A 22391-nucleotide genomic window follows, 5' to 3' on the forward strand; every position below is an offset into this window, starting at 1 on the left:
AATGAAGATGTAAGGGAAGAGATTAATGAGATACAATTCATTAAGTATAAAAATATGTTGTTTCAAATTCAGAATAATTTAATAACTTCGTTATTTCGTATGTATCTGGAAATGGGACAGATACGTGTCCTGATCCTGTCACAAGAGGTAGAATTCCAGCATTTGGTACGACGTTCCAAGACAGGGTCAGAGTGACATTCCTGTTTCCCTTGAGACCATTTCCATCGTCAAAGAAAAAATATTTTGTTTTCATATCTTTCAGCAGCAGCTTCGGATTATCACCTCTCAAAACAATCTTGTCCCATAGGACAACTTGGTTCAGAGTATTATTTTTTGTTGAATATTCTGCTGATAAATAAAGAAACAACTGCTTAACATTCCAATCAAATATACTCTCTAGATCAGCAGTTATATCCAATGTGATAAATCCCAGATCACTTCTTTCTCTAGGTCCAGTGAAACCTACACTTTTTAGCTTGATCAGCGAGACGTGCAGCCGCACCGGGACGCTCCTGTCTTTGAAGGCGGTGGTGATGAAGCAGCCGAAGGTGAGCGCCGGCATCACGCTCAGCGAGAAGGCAAACAGCGAGTTCGCTCGCGACAGCACCGTGTTCATCGCGACCGTCTCCGACGAGCCCCGACTCCACACGCACACCCAGGCTCCAGTTCTGGCGGCGGACGGGCTCCCTGCGATCCGCGCCTTCTGCGGTGCGCGCCATCCGGGAGCGCGCGCCGCCGCGGCCCCGCCTCCTTCAAAATGGCTTAAATTTTAAATCTAAGTTCTCAAACTGTAAAACTGTTTCATACTGCAAGAACACATTGGGGAAAATTTCCAGGACATTGGTCTGAACAAAGTTTTTTTTGGTAATACCCACAAGCACAGGCAACCAGAGCAAACACGGACAAATAGGATCACATTAAGTTAAAAACCTTCTGCACAGCAAAGAGAACAAAGTGAAGAGACAATTCACTGAATAGAAGAAAATATTTACAAACTCTTTATCTGACAAGAAATTAGTAAGCAGAATATAAAAGGAGCTGAAACAACTCTATAGGAGGAATCTAATAATCCAGTTGAGGAATGGACAAGACATTTGAACAGACATTTCCCAAAACAAGACATACAAATGGCAAACAGGCATATGAAAAGGTGCTCAACATCACTGATCATCAGAGAAATGCAAATCAAAACTACAGTGAGATATCCTCTCTCCCCAAAATGGCTGTTCGTATCCTTTGCCCACTTTTTAATGGGATTGTTTGTTTTTATCCTTTACATTTGTCATATTTTCTCCCATTCTGTAGGTTGTCTGTTTACTCTGTTGATAGTTTCTTTTGCTGTGCAGAAGATTTTTGTTTTGTTTTGTTTTGTTGTTTTTTTTGTTTTTGACAGGATCTCTGTGGCCCAGGCTGGAGTACAGTGGCACTATCTCAGCTCACTGCAACCTCCGTGTTTTGGGCTCAGGTGATTGTCCCACCTCAGCCTTCCAAGCAGCTGGGACTATAGGCGTGTTTCCACCATGCCCAGCTAATTTTTGTATTATATTTTTGGTAGAGATGGGGTTTCTCCATGTTGCCCAGGTTGACTCACGGGCTCAAGCAATCCACCAACTTCGGCCTCCAAAAGTACTGGGATTACAGGTGTGAGCCACCGTGCCTGGGCTGTGCAGAAGCTCTTCAGTTTAATTAGATCCCATTTGTCAATTTTTGCTTTTTTGCAGTTGTTTTTCGTGTCTTTGTCATGAAATCTTTGCCCGTGCCCATGTCCTGGATGTATTGCCTGGGTCATCTTTCAGGTTTTTAAAAATAGTCTTGGGGTTTACATTTAAGTATTTAATCCATCTTGAGTTAAGTTTTGTATATGGTGTAAGAGAGGGGTCCAGTTTCAATCTTCTGCATTCATTTAGCCAGTTATCCCAGCACCATTTATTGAACAGGGAATCCTCGTTGCTGGTTTTTGTCAGGTTTGCAGAAGATCGGATGCTTGTAGGTGTGTGTTGTTTTTTCTGGGTTCTCTATTCTGTTCCATTGGTCTATGTGTCTGTTTTTGTACCAGTGCCATGCTGTTTTGGTTACTATCATCCTTTAGTATGGTTTGATGTCAGGTAGCATGATGCCTCCAGCTTTGTTCTTTTTGCTTAGGATTGCCTTGGCTATTCAGGCTCTTTTTTGGTTCCATATGAATTTTAAAATAGTTTTTTTCTAGCTCTGTGAACAACCTCAATGGTAGTTTTAAGAGGAATAGCATTGAATCCATAAATTGCTTTGGGTAGAATGGCTATTTTAATGATATTGATTCTTCCTATCCTTGTGCATGGAATGTGTTTCCAATTTTTTGTGTCATCTCTGATTTTTTTGAGCAGTGTTTCATAGTTTTTCTTATAGAGATCTTTCACCCCGCTAAGTAGTTGTGGTTTTAGATATTTTATTTCTAAATGTGTTATGTAGCGTTATGGTAACCAAAAGAGCATGGCACAGGCATGAAAACAGACATCAGATAAGTCAAACAGAATAGAGATCTTAGAACCAAATCCCCACAACCTACGGTGAATTCATTTTTGACAAAGATGCCAAGAACATACACTGGGGAAATGATTGTCTCTTCCATAAATGGTACTGGGAAAATAAATATTCATATGGAGAAAAATGAAACTAGACCCCTCTCTCTCTCTCTCTCCATATACAAAAATCAAAATGGATTAAAGACTTGAATCTAAGACCTCAAACTATGAAACTACTATAAGAAAACATAGGGGGAAATTCTTCAGGACAGCTGTCTGGGCAAAGATTTCTTGAGTAATACCCTCACAAACACAGGCAACTAAAGCAAAAATGGACAAGTGGGATAACATCAAGTGAAAGCTTCTGCCTAGCAAAGAAAACAATCCACAAAGTGAAGAAACAGTTCCCAGAATGGGAGAAAATATTTGCAAATTACCCATCTGACAAGAGATTGATAAGCAGAATATATAAGGAGCTCGAACAACTCCATAAGGAAAAATATAATAACCCAATTAAAAAACGGACAAAATATTTGACTAGACATTTCTCAAAAGAAGACATACAAATGGAAATCAAGCATAAGAAAAGGTGCTCATTATCACAGATCATCAGTGAAATGCAAACAAAAGCTATAATGAGATATCATCTCACTGTAATTGAAATGGCTTTTGTCTAAAAAGCAGACAATAACATATGCTGCAGATGATGTGGAGAAAAGGGAACCGTCATACACTGTTGGTGAGAATGTAAATTAATGCAACCACTATGGACAACAGTTTGAAAGTTCCTCAGAAAAACTAAAAATGGAGCTACCATATGGTCCAGCAATCCCACTCCTGGGTATCTACCCAAAAGTAAGGAATCAGTATATTGAAGAGATAGCTGCACTCCCATGTTTGCTGCAGTACTGTTCACAATGGCCAATATTTGGAAGCAACCTAAGTGTCCATCAGCAGGTGAAAGGATAAGAACAATGTGGTACATATACACAATTGAGTATTATTCAGCCATAAAACAGAATGAGATCTAGTCATTTTCAACAACATGGATGGAAATGGATATCATTATGTTAAGTAAAATAAGCCAAGTACAAAAAGACAAACATCGCATGTTCTCATTTATCTGTGGAATCTAAAAATCAAAACAATTGAACTCATGGAGAAGGAGAGTAGAAGTTACCAGAAAGTGGGAAGCATATTGGGTGAGTGTGGGGGAGATGGGGATGGTCAATGAGTGCAAAAATTAGAAAGACCTATGATTTGTTTGTTTTTGTTTTTTTGAGACAGAGTCTTACTCTGTCACCCATGCTGGAGTGCAGTGGCATGATCTCAGCTCACTGCAACCTCTGCCTCCCAGGTTCAAGTGATTCTCCTGCCTTAGCCTCCCAAGTAACTGGGATTACAGGCGTGCACCACCACACCCGGCTAATTGTTTTGTATTTTTAGTAGAGATGGGGTTTCACCGTCTTGGCCAGGCTGGTCTCAAACTTCTGACCTCAGGTGGTCCGCCCACCTCGGCCTCCTGAAGTGCTGGGATTACGGGTGTGAGCCACTGCAGTCAGCCCTGAAAAGAAGTCTATTGACTACTCAATCCACACTGCAGTTATGGGAACACCCACACCCAGAGATGAGAAAAAACCAAAACAAGAACTTCCATATCTCAAATGGCCAGAGGATCGTATGTCCTTCAAATGACCGCGCTACTTCTTCAACAAGAGTTTTTTTTTTTTTTGAGATGGAGCTTTGCTCTGTCACCCAGGCTGGAGTGCAGTGGTGCCATCTCGGCTCACTTCAAGCTCCGCCTCCTGGGTTCATGCCATTCTCCCGCCTCAGCCTCTCGAGTAGCTGGGACTACAGGCGCCCCCCACAACGCCTGGCTACTTTTTTGTATTTTTAGTAGAGATGGGGTTTCACCATGTTAGCCAGAATGATCTCCATCTCCTGACCTCGTGATCCACCCGCCTCAGCCTCCCAAAGTGCTGGGATTACAGTCGTGAGCCACTGTGCCTGGCCCCAACAAGAGTTCTTAAACAGGCTGAGCTGGCTGAAATGACAGAAATGAAGTTCGGAAAATGGATAGAAATGAAGATCATAGGCCAGGCGCTGTGGCTCATGCTTGTAACCCCAGCCCTTTGGGAGGCTGAGGCAGGTGGATCACGAGGTCAGGAGATCGAGACCATACTGGCTAACATGGTGAAACCCCGTCTCTACTAAAAATACAAAAAATTAGCTGGGTGCGGTGGTGGGCGCCTGTAGTCCCAGCTACTTGGGAGGCTGATGCAGGAGAATGGCATGAACCCGGGAGGAGGAGCTTGCAGTGAGTGGAGATCACACCACTGCACTCTAGCCTGGGTGACAGAGTGAAACTCTGTCTCGGGAAAAAAAAAAAAAAAAAAAAAAAATGAAGATCATAGAGATTGATGAGAATGGCTAAATCTAATCCAAGGAAATGATACAAGAGCTGAAGAATGAGGCTGGGCGTGGTGGCTCACACCTGTAATCCCAGCACTTTGGGAGGCTGAGGCGGGTGGATCACAAGGTCAGGAGATCAAGACCATCCTGGCTAACATGGTGAAACCCTGTCTCTGCTAAAAAAATACAAAAAATTAGCTAGGCATGGTGGCGGGCACCTGTAGTCCCAGCTACTCGGGAGGCTGAGGCGGGAGAATGGCGTGAACCCGGGAGGTGGAGCTTGCAGTGAGCCGAGATCGCACCACCGCACTCCAGCCTGGGCGACAGAGCGAGACTTCATCTCAAAAAAAAAAAAAGACCTGAAGAGTGAAATAACAGTATAAAAAAGAACCTAGAGGCTGGGTGCCGGTGGCTCACGCCTGTAATCCCAGCACTTTGAGAGGCTGAGGCGAGCAGATCACGTGGTAAAGCGATCAAGACCATCCTTGCCAACATGGTGAAACCCCGTGTCTAGTAAAGATACAAAAATTAGCTGGGCGTGGTGGTGCGTGCTTGTAGTCCCAGCTACTCAGGAGGCTGAGGCAGGAGAATCACGTGAACCCAGGAGGTGGAGGTTGCAGTAAGCCAAGATTGAGCCACTACACTCCAGCCTGGGCTACAGAGCGAGACGGCCTCTCAAAACAAAACAAACAACAACAACAAAAAGAACCTGGGCCGGGCACGGTGGCTCATGCCTGTAATCCCAGCACTTTGGGAGGCCAAGGTGGGTGGATCACCTGAGGTCAGTAGTTCGAGACCAGCCTGGCCAACATGGTGAAACCCCTCTCTACTAAAAATAAAAAAGTAGACAGGTGTGGTGATAAGTGCCTGTAACTCCAGCTACTTGGGAGGCTGAGGCAGGGTAATCGCTTGAATCTGGGAGGCAGAGGTTGCAGTGAGCTGAGATTGTGCCACTGCACTATAGAGTGAAACACCATCTCAAAAAAACAGAAAAAAAAACAGAACCTAAGGGATCTTATAGAGTTGAATAGCACAACATAAGAATTTCACAATGTAATCACAAGTATTAACAACAGAATAGAGCAAGCTGAGGAAAGAATCTCTGGACTTGAAGACTGTTTCTCTCAAGACAGACAAAAATTTAAAGAATAAAAAGGAATGAACAAAACTTCTGAGAAGTATAGTTTTATGTTAAAAGGCCAAATCTACAAATCATTGGTATCCCTGACAGGGAGGGGGAGAAAGCAAACAACTTGGAAAAAATATTTTAAGGTCTTGTTCATGAAAACTTCCCCAGCCTTGCTAAAGTGGCCAACAGTCAAATTCAGGAAATACAGGGTAACTCCTGCAAGATTCTACACAAGATCACCGTCAAGACACATAATGATCTGATTTTCCAAGGTTGAAATGAAAGAAAAATTGTTAAAGGCAGCTAGAGAGAAAAGGCATGTTACCTCAAGGGAATCCCATCAGGCTATCAGCGGACCTCTCAGCTGAAACCCTACAAGCCTTAACATATTAGGAGCCTATATTCAGTATTCTTAAAGAAAAAAAATCTTCAAGAATTTGATACTCAGCCAAACTAAGCTTCCTAAGAGAAGGAGAAACAAGATTTTTTTCGGATAAGCAAATGTTGAGTTTGTTACCACCAGACTTGCTTCACAAGAGATCTTGAAAGGGACACTAACTATAGAAAGACTACTACCAGCTAATACAAAAACACACTTAAATACACAGGCCAGTGACACTATAAGGCAACCATACAAACAAGCCAGCATAATCAGCAGCTGGCAACAAAATGACAGGATCAAATCCACGCGTATATGTATTAACCTTGAATGTAAATGGGCTGAATGTACCACTTAAAAGGCACAGAATGGCAAGTAAGATAAAAAAAAAAAGTGAAATCGGTTATATGCTATATTAATTTCAGACAGAACAGACTTTAAACCAACAAAGGCTGCTGGGAACAGGCCCTAAGCCTGTCATAAACAGGCCTTAAAGAAACTGGCCATAAACAGGATTTCTGCAATTATATTAATTTGAGGTTGGTCCTGGGCGTTGTGAGCAGCCTGAATGGAAGCTTCATCTGCCCACCAAGTTTTAAATTGTAAGAACTGAGCAGGAATCAAGCTTTAGTAACAGCGTCTCAGTCAGTAGGAATCATCCCACTGGAGACAGCAACATTCTTTCTTTAACAGTCCCATTACAAAAGAAGAACCTGGTTCATATTGATTAATAGCTTATTTAAATTCTTTAAGTATTTTAAAACGAAAAGGCTCAAATGTAGCTATAATATTCCCCTGTTGATCAGGTGGGTGTATTCTAACAGGGAACTGCCAAGCAGTCATATCACCCTCTCGTCTAGCTTGCTGGATTCCTGCCTGAATAGAACTGAGAACGGTTGCTCGAGGCATTGCTCGAACAGTCACTGGGGCAACTACTTTTTGCCCAGTGTCTCCAGAAAAGAAAGATCTGGAGGGCCAGGCCACTCTTTTTCTTCAAAATAATAAGGGGGTGCAGAGGGGTAGGGACAAACCTCTCCCTCCTTTGCCGCTTTAGCTGGCAAGCAAACCTGCTCTGTCACCTCTTCTGTTACTTCGTTATACTCTCCTTCCTCCTCTGATTCCTCCTCCTCATCATCTGTTTGAAAAGGCTCCAAGGTGGAACGAACCAGAGCCCACACTGACCAGACAGTTATAGGAATATCCTCAGCACCATCCTTATATGCCTTTTTCAGTGTGCTGCCTACCTTCTCCCAGACCTCTACATTCATAGTTCCTCGGTCCAGAAACCAGGAGCAATATTTCTCTACCGCACTAAAAAGCTGCATAAGTCAGCTAGTGCTAACCTTCACTCCTCCTTTTCTGAGGAGCTGCCAAAGCGGACTCACATAAGCCTCGTGCCTGCTGGACCCTTGTCCCATTGTTACCAGGATGCTTCTGAGCTCCCTTTCTTACTCACTATGGGGATTGCTTAAGAGTACTTGGGTGTCCTTCAGTGTAGTTCCATGTTCTCCAACCATTGCTCCGGCGACCCTTCGACCCAGGTTCAAGCCCCACATATGGGCACCACTTATCAAGGCCAACTCGGTCATGGAGACCTCAACCCAGCGGTGCTAAAGGAATGAAGACAAAGACACAGAAATAAAGTGCAGAGTGGAATCAGGGGGCTGACAGCCTTCAGAGCTGAGATCCACGAACAGAGTTTGTCCCACATATTTATTGACAGCAAGCCAGTGATAAACATTGTTTCTATAGATTATAGATTAACTAAAAGCATTCCTTATGGGTAACAAAGCATTCTTAGTGAGGAGCAGAGAAAGAGGCTCTGGCTGATTATCTGCAGCAGGAACATGTCCTTAAGACACAGATCACTCACACCGTTGTTTGTGGTTTAGGAATGCCTTGAGTGGTTTTTGCCCTGGGTGGGCCAGGTGTTCCTTGCCCTCATTCGGGTAAACCAGCAACATCCAGCATGAGCATCATAGCCATCACGAGCATGTCACATTGCTGCAGAAATCCTGTTTATGTGCAGTTTCTTTAAGGCCTGTTTATGACAGGCTTAGGGCCTCTTCCCAGCAGCATTACATAATGGTAAAGGCTTCAATTCAACAAGAAGACTTGACAATCCTAAATGTATATACACCGAACACAGGAGCACCCAGATTGAAAAGGCAGGTTCTTAGAGACCTACAAAGAGACATAGACTCCCACAGAATTATAGTGGGAGACTTCAACACTCCTCTCACAGTATTAGACAGATCATTGAAGCAGAAATGAACAAAGATGTTGAGGACCTGAACTCAGCATTGGACCACATGGATCTGATAGACCTCTAAGGAACTCTCCATTCCAAAACAAGAGAATATACATTCATCTCATTGCCATATGGCACATGCTCTAAAATTGACCACACAATTGGACATAAAACAATCCTCAGCAATTTCAAAAGAAACAATATCATACCAAACACACTCTTGGACTGCAGTGCAATAAAAATAGAATCAAGTTTGAAGAAAAGTACTCAATGCCATGCAATTACATGGGAATGTAATTCCCGTGTAACAATGCCTCTAAATGACTTTTGCGTAAAAAATGAAATTCAGATAGAAATCAAGAAGTTATTTGAAACTAATGAAAACAAAGATACAACATACCAGAATCTCTGGGACACACCTAAGGTAGTGTTAAGAGGGAAATTCATACCACCGAATGCCCACATCAGAAAGTTAGAAAGATCTCAAATTAACAACCTAACATCACAACTGAACAAATTAGGGAAGCAAGAACAAGTCAACCCCAAAGCCAGCAGAAGATAAGAAATAACCAAAATCAGAGTTGAGCTGAAGGCATTCGAGACACAAAGAACCACTCAGAAGACCAATGAATCTAGGAGTTGGGTTTTTAAAAAAAGATAGGCTGCTAGCTAAACTAATAAAGAAGAAAAGAGAGGAGATCCAAATCAATGCAATTAGAAATGACGAAGAAGATATTACCACTTGTGCCACAGAAATAAAACTAACCATCAGAAACTACTATGAACAGCTCTATGCACACGAACTAGAAAACCTAGAAGAGATGGATTAATTCCTGGACACAGACACTCCCCAAGACTGAACCAAGAAGAAATTGATTCCCTGAACACATCAGTAGCAAGCTTCAAAATTGAATCAGTAATAAATAGCCTACCAACCAAAAAAAGCCCAGGACCTGATAAATTCACAGCTGAATTCTACCAGATGTACAAAGAAGAGCTGGTACCATTCCTACTGAAGTTATTCCAAAAAATTTAGGAAGGACTCCTCCCCAACTCATTTCACGAAGCCAGCACCATCCTGATACCAAAACCCGGCAGAGACCCAATAAATAAAGAAAATTTCAGGCTAATATCCTTGATGAACATTGATGCAAAAATATCAACAAAATACTTGCAAACTGAATCCAGCAACACATCAAAAAAGTAATCCACCATGATCAAGTAGGCTTTATATCCAGGATGTAAGATTGGTTCAACATACACAAATCAATAAGTGTGATTCATCACATAAACACAACTAAAGGCAAAAACCACATCATTATCTCAATGGATGCAGAAAAGGCATTCAGTGAAACTCAACACCCCTTCATGTTAAAAAGTCTCAATAAACTAGATATTGAAGGAACATACCTCAAAACCATAAGAGCCACTTATGACCAAGTCACAGCCAACATCATACTGAATGGGCAAAAGCTGGAAGCATTTTCCTTGATAACAGGCACAAGACAAGGATACCTTCTCTAACCTTCTCTAACCACTCCTATTCAGGCTACTATTAGAAGTCCTGGATAGGGTAATCAGGCAAGAGAAAGAAATAAAGTGCACCCAAATAGGAAGAGAGCAAGTCAAACTATCCCAATTTGCAGATGACATATGACATGATTCTGTATCTAGAAAAACCCATATTCAGCCCCAAAACTCTTTCAGCTGATAAACAAACTTCAGCAAAGTTGCAGATACAAAATCAATGTACAAAAATTACTACCATTACTATAAGCCAACAACAGTCAAGCTGAGAGCCAAATCAGGAAGGCTCTCATTCACAGTTGCCACAAAAAGAATGAAATATGTAGGAATGCAGGTAACTTAGGGAGGTGAAAGACCTCTACAATGAGAATTACAAAATATTGCTCAAATAAGTCAGAGAAGACACAAACAAATGGAAAAGCATTATATGCTCATGGATAAGAAGATTCAATATCATTAAAAAGGTCATTCAGCCCAAAGCAATTCAAAGGTATTTCTATGAAACCACCAATGACATTTTTCAGAGAACTAGAAAAAAAAAACTATTTTAAAATGTATATGTTACCCAAAACGAGCCTGAGTAGCCAAGGCAATCCTAAGGAAAAAGAACAAAGCTAGAATCATCATGTTTCCCAACTTCAAACTATACTACAGGACTACAGTAACCAAAACAGCATGGTAGTGGTACTAAAACAGGCACACAGACCAATGGAACAGAATAGAGAACCCAGAAGTAAGGTTGCACACCTACGACCATCTGATCTCCAACAAAGCTGTCAAAAGCAAGCAATGGAAAAAAGACTCCCTATTCAATAAATGGTGCTAGGATAACTGGCTAGCCATATGCAGAAGGTTGAAGCTGGACTCTTTCCTTACACCATATAGAAAAATCAACTCAAGATAAATTAAGGACTTAAATAAAATTTCAAAATTATGAAAATCTGGAAGACAACCTAGGCAATACCATCACGGACATAGGAATGGGCAAAGATTTCATGACAAAAACACTGAAAGCAATCACAACAAAAGCAAATATTGACAAATGTGATCTAATTAAGCCTAAGAGGAGCTGCACAGCAGAAGAAACTATCAACAGGGTAAACAGACACCCTACGGAATGGGAGAAAATATTTGTAAACTGTGCATCTGGCAAAGGTCTATTATCCAGCATCTATAAGAAATTTAAACAACTTCATAAGAGAAAAATTAACAGCCCCATTAAAAATTTGGCATATATAAGAAAGGGAGTGTGCTGTGGAACTTCACATAAGTTGGGAATCTAGTCAATTCTCTTGGTTTCAGAACATCCTGAGACACACAAAGTAAAAGATTAAGCATTTTAATTAAACTTTTGGAACGACGTATTTGCACATTAGCTGATAATTTCAGCTAGTGGCTTGGTAACATAAGCTGGGACCCTCTGACTGCTCTGTGAAGTCACACCCATGGAGTGGATGCACCACCTGGACCTGTTCCAATTGGGACTCCAGATGGCTGTTTCCAGGACTTCCCAGCACTGCTTAATCTGGATGTAGGTATTCTCCCCAATTTGGTGAATAAATTACATATATATAGAGAGAGAGAGAGAATATATTTATTATCTCTATATATTTATATTCTATATACACTTTTGCTACATTGATCATTAAATGTTTAACTGTAATATTGTGGTTTCTTTTGCTTACAAATCCTCAAACCCAAGACAAAAGTAAAACTTTCAACAAAACCTAAATTGTTGTAGTTGGCAGGATCTGTGGAGTGAAAATGCCATTTTTCAAGAAAAAGAAAGGATATTAGGTCTAATCAGGTCTTTATCTTGGGGTAGGAAGACATACCTTATTGCACTTTAGCATCAGAGTTGGGAATATCCACTAGATTGTGTGAGAATTGGGATTCCAAATTAAAGCGAGCTGAGCCTTCAGAAGTTACTGAATGCTTACATCTTGCACCAATTGAGAAAGGACAAGAATGTATCACAGTGGATCAGAGAGGCTGGATCCTGCTTTCTACCTGTGGCAAGGTACATGCAGCAGAGCAAACACTAATTGATGAAAAAGTAAAATTGGAAAAAGAATTATGTGACCTTCCAGGATGATTATCCATGTTGCAGTGCCAGAATTATATCCTGGTAGACCAAGTCTCCACTTTCCAGTTGGTGGCTGACAAAGCCACTGTAAAGATAACACAAGCTAAATATCATAAATGGCATGGCAAGATTTAAGAAAAGAAAGGCTCACTTAGCTATAGCTAAAGCCAGGGCCAGCTGGGACTCTTGACAACTGCGATGGGGATATATGGGATGAAAGCTCCAATTCAGAAGGTGATGAGGCTGATTTAGGATGGAAACCTAGTCCTTGTGAAATTGAGAGTCAGATCCTCCAATTTTTCATGTTCAGCTGGCTCTGTGCCCACAAATGGAAACCGATACTCAAGGCCATGATGTAAGGATGCATATTCTGGAAGATTATACCCAACATGAAATTAATGACATTTATTCAGGTTAATATAAAGGTCAGGGTAGCCACTTATCTTCTGGGTAGTCTGTATTCGTGATACTGGGGCTGCTGGCATCTTAATAGATGACGGAGATGCAAACAAGTTTGGCACTATTGGTAATGATTCTTTTGTGCAATAGTCATTTAGGGATAAGGAACATAACCCAGGAGATTCTAACCTATTAGAATTAGTGGCTGAAGGGTGCCTTTAAAAATATCCATTAGAAACTGCTTGGCCAGGAAGTGACCATCCTTGGTACACTTTAAAAGATTGTGTACAGAGGTTGAAGGAGGAAGCTATAAAAAGTGCTATCTTCCTTGGGCATATGGGTGAAATGTCTAATGGTTCAGATGAGAAATAAAATTTTCAAAACTGCACCTCCCAATTATGAACACATCACATTAACTTTGCTATTAAACTGGAACTCCCGTTAATGAGGTGATAAAGTATAACAGGGGAGTTAGGAGAATGGAATTTTGACAGAAAGGAAGAAAAGCAACCCTTGTTGCATTTGCCACAGACTTTAACAGGTTTCACATTTAAGTCCGTAATTCATCTTGAGTTAATTTTTGTATACGGTGTAAGGAAAGCATCCAGCTTCAATCTGCTGCATATGGCTAGCCAGTTATCCCAGCACCATTTATTGAATAGAGAATCACTTCCCCATTGCTTGTTTTCATCAGCTTTGCCAAAGATCAGATGGTTGTAGGTGTGCAGCTTTACTTCTGAGTTCTCCACTCTGTTCCGTTGGTCTATGTGTCTGCTTTTGTACCAGTATCATACTGTTTTATTGCAGCCTGATAGTATAACGTGAAGTCGAGTAGTGTGATGCCTCCAGCTTTGCTCTTTATACTTAGGATTGCTTTGACTATCTGGGCTCTTTTGTGCTTTCATATGAATTTCAGAATAGTTTCATCTAATTCTGAAAAAAATGATATTTGTACTTTGATAGGAGTAGTGTTTTTTTTTTTGAGACGGAGTCTCGCTCCGTCGCCCAGGCGGGAGTGCAGTTGCGCGATCTGGGCTCACTGCAAGCTCCGCCTCCCGCGTTCACGCCATTCTCCTGCCTCAGCCTCCCGAGTAGCTGGGACTACAGGTTCCAGCCACCACGCCCGGCTAATATTTTGTATTTTTTAGTAGAGACAGGGTTTCACCGTGTTAGCCAGGATGGTCTGGATCTCCTGACCTCGTGATCCGCCCGCCTCGGCCTCCCAGAGTGCTGGGATTACAGGCGTGAGCCCCCACGCCGGGCGACAGGAGTAGTGTTGAATCTGTAAATTATTTGGGTAGTGATATAGTTTGGATATTTGTCGCCACCCAAATCTCATGTTGAATTCTAAATCCCAATGCTGGAGGTGGGGCTTGGTGGGAGGTGTTTGAACCATGGATATGGATTTCTCATAGCTTATTCATAATAACAAGTTCTTCTGAGATGTGGTTATTTAAAAGTGTGTGGCACCTCCCCCCCACCAAGTCTCTCTCTCGTTCTCATTATCAACATCTGGTGTGGCTGCTGTCTCTTTGCCTTCTGCCACAATTGGAAGGAAACTTTCTGAGGCCTCTTCAGAAGCAGATGCCACTATCCTTTCTGCATATCTTTCAGAAACATGAGCCAATTAAATCTCTTTTCTTATAAATTATCCAGTCTCAGGTATTTCTTTATAGTAGTGCAAGAATGGCCTAATACAGAAAATTGGTACCGAGTTATTTGGCACTGCTATAAAGATACCTGAAGGTGTGGAAGCAGCTTTAAAACTGGGTAATGGGTAGAGTTTGGAGGGCTCAGAAGAAGACAGGAAGATGAGGGAAATTTTGAACTTCTTAATGACTGGCTAAATGGTTATGACCACAATGCTGATAATGATATGGACAGTGAAAACCAGTTTGCCGAGGTCTCAGATGGAAATGATGAACTTACTGGGAACTGGAGTAAAGGTCATGTGTGTTATACCTTAGTAAAGAGATTGGCTGCATTCTGTTTATGCCCTAGGGGGTTATGGAAGTTTGAGCATGAGAGTGAATATCTAGGATATCTGGTGGAAGAAATTTCTAACCTGCAAAGCGTTCAAGAGGTGGCATGGTCTAACAAAATAACTTAAATCTGGAACTTATATTTAAAAGGGAATCAGAGCATAAATGTTTGGAAAATTTGCAGCCTGGCTGTGTGGTAGAAAAGATTATTTTCAGGAGAACTCAGCCAGGTTGTGGAGCAACCCCTTGCTAAAGACATTTTCATTACTAAAAAGGAAGCAGATGCTACTAGCCAAGACAATGGGGAAAAGGACTCAAAGGCTTTACATAGACCGTCCCAGCAGACATTCCCCTCACAGACCCTGAGGCCTAGAAGGACTGAATTATTTTCTTGCCAGTTCCAGGGCCCCACTGCCCCGTGCAGCCTCAGAACACTGTTCCCCACATCTTGGCCACTGCTGCCCCTGCCTGAGCCCAAAGGGCCCCAGATCCTGCTCATATCACTTCTTCAGATACCCCAACGTGCTGTATGCCTTGGTGGCTTCTACATGGTTTGAAGCCTGTAGGCACGCAGATTGCAAGAGCAAATGAGGCTTTACAATCTCTGCTGAGATTTCAGAAGATGTATGGAAAAGCCTGGGTGTCTAGGCAGAAGGCTGCTGTAGGAGCTGAACCCTCACAGAGACTTTCTCCTCTGGCGGTGTGGAGAGGAAATGTGGGGTTTGAGCCCTCACAGAGTCCCCACTGGGGCATTGCCTAGTGGAGCTGTGTGAAGGGGACCACTGTCCTCCATCTCCCAGAATGGTAGCTTCATTGGCAGCTTGCACCCTGCGTCTGGAGAAGCCGCAGGCACTCAATACCAGTGTGTGAGAGCAGCCTCACTGGCTTTGGAGCCCACCCTTTTCACCAGTGTGCTCTGGATGTGTGACATGAAGTCAAAGGAGATTATTTTGGAGCTTTGAGATTTCATGACTGCCCTGCTGGATTTCAGCCTTACCTGGGGCCTGTAGCCCCTTTCATTTGGGTAACTTGTTTCTTTTGGAATGGGAAGGTTTACCCAATGCCTGTACCCTCATTGTATCTTGGGGGTAAATAATTTGATTTCAATTTTGATTTTGATTTTACAGGCTCATAGGTGGGAGAGATTTGCCTCGTCTTAGATGAGACTTTGGACTTTTGAGTTAATGCTAGAATGAATTAAGCCTTTTGGGGACGGCTGGGTAGGCATGATTGTATTTTGCAATGTGAGGACAAGATATTTGGTAGGGCCAGGGGTGGAATGTTATAGTGTGGATATCTGTCCTTACCCAAATCAAATGTTGAATTGTAATCCCCAACACAGAGGTGGAACTTAGTGGGAGGTATTTGGATCATGGGGGCAGATCACTCGTGGCTTGGTGCTGCCTTTGTGATAGTGACTTCTTTTGAGATCTGGCCATTTATATGCGAGTGGTACCTCTCCTCTGACACACTCTCTTTCTCTCTGTCTTGTTTTAATTGTTGACATGTGATGCTCCTGCTCTCCCTTTGCCTTCCGCCATGACTGGAAGCTTCCTGAGGCACTTTCAGAAGCAGATGCCACTAAGCTTCCTGTAACACCTGCAGAACTGTAAGCCTATTAAGTATTTTTTCTTATAAATTATTCAATCTGATGTATTTCTTTATAGTAGTGCAAGACCAGCCTAACACAGCTACTATAGCTGTTTTATGATATTGATTCTTCCAATCCGTAAGGATACATTTTTTAATTTATTTTTGACATCGCTCATCTTTTCCAGCAGTGTTTTATAGTTCTCCTGGTAGACATATTTTACCTTTTCAGTTTTCTATGTACCTATATATTTCAATTTTGTGTAGCTATTGTAAATGGGACAGTGTTCTTTATTTTACTTTCGGCTTTAATGTTATTGGTATATAGATATTCTGCTCATTTTTATACATCGATTTTTGTATCCTGAAACTACTACAGATGTTTATCAACTAAAAGCCTGAAAAGTGCAGTAACAAGTTTTGAAATTGAGTCAGTAATAAGACTAGCAATCAAAACAAGCCCTGGACTAGATGGGCTTACAGCCAAATAAAACCATACACACAAAAAAGCACTGGTACCAATCCTACTGAAACCATCCCCAAAATAGTTCCAGGGAAGCTCCTCTCTAACATATCCTATGAAGCCAGCATCAGCCTGATATCAAAATCTGGCAGAGACACAGCAGGGAAAGAAAACATCCGGCCAGTATCCCTGATGAACGCGGATGCAGAAATCTTCAAGAAAATACTAGCAAGCTGAATCCAGCAGCACATCAAAAAGTTAATTCACCTCAATCGAGTAGGCTTTATTCCTGGGATACAAGGCTCATTCCACATACACGAATGAATATATGTGGAATCATGAATGTAATTCACCACATAAACAGATTTAAAAACAAAACCCATATGATCATATCAATAGACATGGGAAAAGCTTTTGATAAAATCCAACTTTCCTTCATGATAAAAACCCTCAACAGACTAGGGATTAAAAAAAAAACCACACCTCAAAATAAGGAGAGCCATCTATGTCAAACTCAGAGCAAACATCATAATGAACAGGCAAAGGCTGAAAACATTTCCCTTGAGAGCCAGAGCAAGAAAAGAATGCTCACTCTCATTACTGTCATTCAACGTAGTACATGAAGTCCTAGCCAGAGCAATCAGTCAAGAGAAAGAAATAAAAGGCATCCAAATAGGAAAAGAAGAAGTCGAACTATCTCTCTTTGCTGATGATATGATTGTATACCTGGAAAACTCTAAAAGCTCCACCCATATGTCTCTGCATGCTGTCAGTTTTGTCCATTAAAATTTATAGCGTATTAATTGCAGTTGTATTAAATTCCCGGTCTGGTTATTATGCATGTTCTGACTCTTCAAACTGATTTATTGATTGATTGACTATTTGATTGGTTGATTTTTGCCTTTTAGTATGCCTTGCAATTTTTTCGTGACGCACTGTGTATAACAAACTGCTGTAAATAGGGCTTTGGTAATGTGGTGATAAAGTGTTGGGGGCAGAAATTGTTCTATAGTCCTATGATTAGATTTCATTATTTGGGTGAACCTGTGCCTCTGCAGTGTGAAGTTCAAGAGTGCTTTTCATTATTCATGCCCTTTTGTTAGGTGTTAGGTGAAACAGGATGGGTTGAGGGGGCTGGAGTTAAGTATTTTCATTGTGTCACCTAGCATGCTAGATTTTTTCCTTTATCTAGACCGGTTGACTCTGATAAAACCCCAGCGAGTTAGGCTCTGGTAACATAGTTTCTCTTGGGAGCAGAACATGCTATGAAGAACCAAATGCTCTGTTGTATTTCACAATTGTTTCTTTTCCCACCCCCTCCGAAAGCAGACAGGTGATTTTCTCTGAAATTCTCTCTGAAAGCCTGGTGGAGCTCCAGAAGATAAAACACACAGAAGTGTGGGAGGGGCCCAGATTATCAAGTCCCCCTGAAGCTTTTACCCTCAGACTTGTCCACACTGAGCCTTCAGCAATTCATCAATTACAGTTCAGTTTTTCTATCCCAGAACCTGTTCCCATGGAGGTTTCTGCTCCTGTAAGATCTAATTTTCTTTATCTTCCTCTGCGTCTCCAATTTTGGGAGCAGTGGTTTGTCCTGTGATATCTCCCCTTGAAGATCTCTCCCTTTGATCTCTCCCTATGGTCTCTGTCCTTGAAGATCTAAGAAATATTAGATTTGTTGATTTTTAAAATTTTGTTCAGCTTTTTACCTGCTGTTTGGAAGGAGCGATTTCTTTTGAGCATTTTACCTGCTTAGTAAGGACTTGAAATGATCTCAGTACACAGAAATGATAAATGATCATGGTGATAAATATCTTCAATGCCCTGAGCTGATCATTGCACATCCTATGCATGTAACAAAATAATACATATACCTCCATAAATATGTACAGATATTATGTATCAATGAAAAATTTAATTTTGATCTAACTCTAACTGGTGAGTTTGCATCACTATTTCTGACTAAAATTCTCAAATTGAAGCTATGAGATCTTCGTATGTCTGTTTATTTACATGTGTATATAATGCAGGATTTTTCTCGACCTCTTCATCTGACTTGTGAAGGGGGTGCCCCATTTTCTTAGCCTGCCACACTTGACCCCTTGAGGGGAGGGAGCATGTGAGAAAGTGAGTGCTGGATCTGGTCAGCCACTCTGGGCACCGGCAGGAGCAAGCTTCATGCAGGCCCCTCAGTTAGACCAGGCATGGATGATCAAGTGCAGGATCCAGCCAACCGCTTTGGGTGCTGGTAGGAGCAAGCTCTGTGCGGACCCCACCGTGGCATCCAGCTCGGGATGCCTGCAACCCCAAAGCCCCAGAGGGCATGTTACAATGCTCTCTTAACTCTGCCATCCATGGACAGCTGTGTGTTGTCACCTCAGTGGGGCCCTTGCCCCATCAAGTGGGGCAGCTGCCCTCTACCAGCAAGGGCAAAGGGCCAGTTGTGACAGCCTTTTTTGGGTACCTGCACTCGGTGGGTTCCGAGCTGTTGTCTGGCATCTAAGAAGAGTAAGGCTGTGCGGACACTTGAAGGATGTAGAGGAGAATTTTATTTAGCAATAGAAGTGGCTCTCAGCAGAGAGAGGAACAGGAGAAGGGACACAACAGGCAGGTAATCTTCCTCTGAAGTCCAGCCGTGTCCAGCAGGCTCCTCTCTGAAGTCAAGCTGCCTCTCCTCCGAAGCCCAGCTGTCCCTCTGAAGTCAAGTCACCTCTCTCTAGTCAAGCCACTTCTCTCCCCTCTACTGACTGTGTCTGGGGTCTTGATAGGAACGGGATGGGGGTGGGGTGCGCCGGTGGGTAGTTTGGGAAAAGGTGACATTTGATTGGTAAAAAGACATTATTCAGCAAGAACCAGTTGGGAGACAGCAGGCAAACAGGGATAGAAGTTCTCACTTCGGGTTGTGGGTTTCAGGCTTTTTGGCTCAAAGGTGGGAACCGCCCTTATCTGCCTAGAATTTCTCTGCCTCCTGCCTCTGTCATACATATTATGTTTTTATGTTATGTCTACATGGTAAAATCTGGTATAGTTAGCCAGAAACTTTTTGAGGATAAATGAGCACTCATATAAAATATGTAGAGGCACTCAGATGCCTTTTAGGTCACATGACAAGTAAATCTTTAACAAATAAGTTGATTTAAAAATTACTAATAAATAAAAATTAATATGACTTAATTAAAAATTGTCAACATGCTTTTTGCCAGGGTTTACTGGCCAAATGGCTTAATATTTGTCTCTGATAAGTGTTTTAAAGTGTCAGGCTTTGACAAGAAGGAGTAGAAAACTATAAACACAATCTAAAACAGAATGATTTTTGTTTACATAATTTTTTGATAAGTAAGACTAATTTAGTATTGTTAGTTTAATGAAAATAGCTGTAATCTTCTCAGCTATTGGTGAAATACCCCTATGTTTTTTACTTTAAGGTTCTTGCATAGGTGAACACCTGATCACAACAGGATATAAAAATGATTACCAAGGAAATAACTTGAAATGCTAACTAGCTCTGTCTAATATCCCAGCTATCAGGAGTATTCTAGGTAAACTGTTAATATTCTAGTATTCTAGGTAAATATAAATGAGGTAAAAATGTATAAGCTTTTCATGTAATTTAAACTTTTAAATTCATGTTAAATTTAACAATCGATACTCATTAAATGTGTGGGTCATTTCCAAATAATATAAAAAATAAATTGCTGAACATAGGTTTGTTTTTGACTTCTTAAATTGTATAGAAAGACTAAATATTTGGGGGACTATTAATATACATAAAAATATGAAAACATATTTCTAAAAGTTATAAAATATTTCTCATTTAGAAAACACAGATATGACAGACAATTCAATATTTCTCACTTCCTAGGTTTTTAAAAAATTTAATGTGACAAACATTTATTTTTTTTTAATTTTAAGAGATTTTTTTTTGAGAGACAGGGTCTTGCTGTGTCACCCAGGAGTACATAGTGTGATCACAGCTCACTGCAGTCTCAAACTCCTGGGTTCAAGCAGTTCTCCCACCTCAGTCTCCTGGGTAGCTGGGACTACCTGTGTGTATTACCAAGCCTGGCTAATTTTTTAAAAATATTTTTGTAGAGACAGAGTCTCACTATGTTGCCCAGGCTGGCCTCAAACTCCTTTGTTCAAGCAATCCTTCCACCTCAGCCTCCCAAATGATGGGATCACAGGCATGAGCCACTGCATGTGGTTGAAATTTTAAATTTTTAATTTATATGTATATAATTCTGTATATAAAGTGTGCCAAAAATATATATATTTCTGTGTGTGAGAGACAAGGTCTCATTTTGTTGCCTGGGCTGGAATGCACTGGCTCAATCTCAGCTCACTGCAGCCTTGACTTCCCAGGCTCAAGAAGTCCTCCCACGTAAGCCTCTTAAGTAGCTGGGACTAACAGGCACATGCCACCACACCCAGCTAATTTTTTTAAATTTTTTTGTAGAGCTAAGGTCTCACTCTGAAAGATATAAATATGTATTCTTTGTTGAGATAAAGAATAATTTTGTCAAACTTAAAGATTATTAAAAGGCTGTTGTCAAATACAGAATTAGGGAAAAAAAATCACAACATAGAAACCAGTAAGTAGGAGAGATGTAAAGTTATGGCTATGAAGATGCACTTCGAGTAAGAAAGTTTAAAAAGAAAAGAGAATGATTTCATATGAGAAAGAATATTTTGTGGTAATTTTTTGTACTATAGTAAAATTATTCATTATTTAAGAAAGAGGAAGTACAGGGCAAGGCAGAAATTCTGAGCATGTCATAAATGTGTAACTTGTGATAAGGTTTGGAACAAAAGAATTTATGAAATATGCATGTGGGCTGGGCACGGTGGCTCATGCCTGTAATCCCAGCACTTTGGGAGCTGAGGCAGGTGGATCACGAGGTCAGGAAATTGAGACCATCCTGGCTAACACAGTGAAACGCTGTCTCTACTAAAAACACAAATAATTAGCCGGGCATGGGGGCACGCACCTGTAGACACAGCTACTTGGGAGGCTGAGGCAGAAGAATCCCTTGAACCCTGGAGGTGGAGGTTGCAGTGAGCCGAGATAGCACCACTGCACTCCAACCTGGGTGACAGAGTGAGACTCCGTCTCAAAATTTAAAAAACATTAATAATATTCAATTTTGTGGATGTACCATAGTTTATCCTTTCATTCACTGAAGGACATCTTGGCTGCTTTCAAGTCTTAGCAATTATAAAGATTTATAAACATCCATGTACAAGCTTTGGTGTGAACATAATTTTTCAACTCCTTTGAGCAAATACCAAGAATCAGGATTACTGGATATTACTGGAAGGGGGTTTTTAGTTTTGTAAGAAACTGCAAACCTTCTTTCAAAGTGGCTGCATAATTTTGCATCCTTACTCACCATAAATGAGAGTTTCTGTTTCTCTGTGATTTCACCAGCATTTGCTGTTTTAGTATTATGGGTTTTGGCCATTCAATTATGGCCAAATAATAGGTTTAAACTGAGTTTATATCTATACCTATTCAATAATAGGTAAGAATTGATATCTGTTGTTGCTTTAATTTGCATTTCTCTGATAAAATATGGTATGAAACATCTTTTGATATGCTTATTTTTATCTGTGTATCTTCTTTAGTGAGGTGTCTTAAGGTATTTGGCCCATTTTTTTTGAGTCATGTTGTT

At 41.2% G+C, this 22391-nt stretch overlaps 1 protein-coding gene across 1 annotated transcript; it reads right to left on the minus strand.

The window, feature by feature from the left end:
* On the minus strand, window positions 1-737 carry LOC100438987 (signal peptidase complex subunit 3-like). The gene has a single exon (XM_054537442.2). It carries the CDS (start codon window positions 614-616, stop codon window positions 41-43), a length of 576 nt encoding a protein of 191 aa, XP_054393417.1. The 5' UTR covers window positions 617-737; the 3' UTR covers window positions 1-40.
* Window positions 738-22391: the final 21654 nt, after the last annotated feature.

The sequence above is a fragment of the Pongo abelii genome, chromosome 19 (genome assembly GCF_028885655.2).
Source record: "Pongo abelii isolate AG06213 chromosome 19, NHGRI_mPonAbe1-v2.0_pri, whole genome shotgun sequence".
In the NCBI taxonomy this organism is placed as follows: domain Eukaryota; kingdom Metazoa; phylum Chordata; class Mammalia; order Primates; family Hominidae; genus Pongo; species Pongo abelii.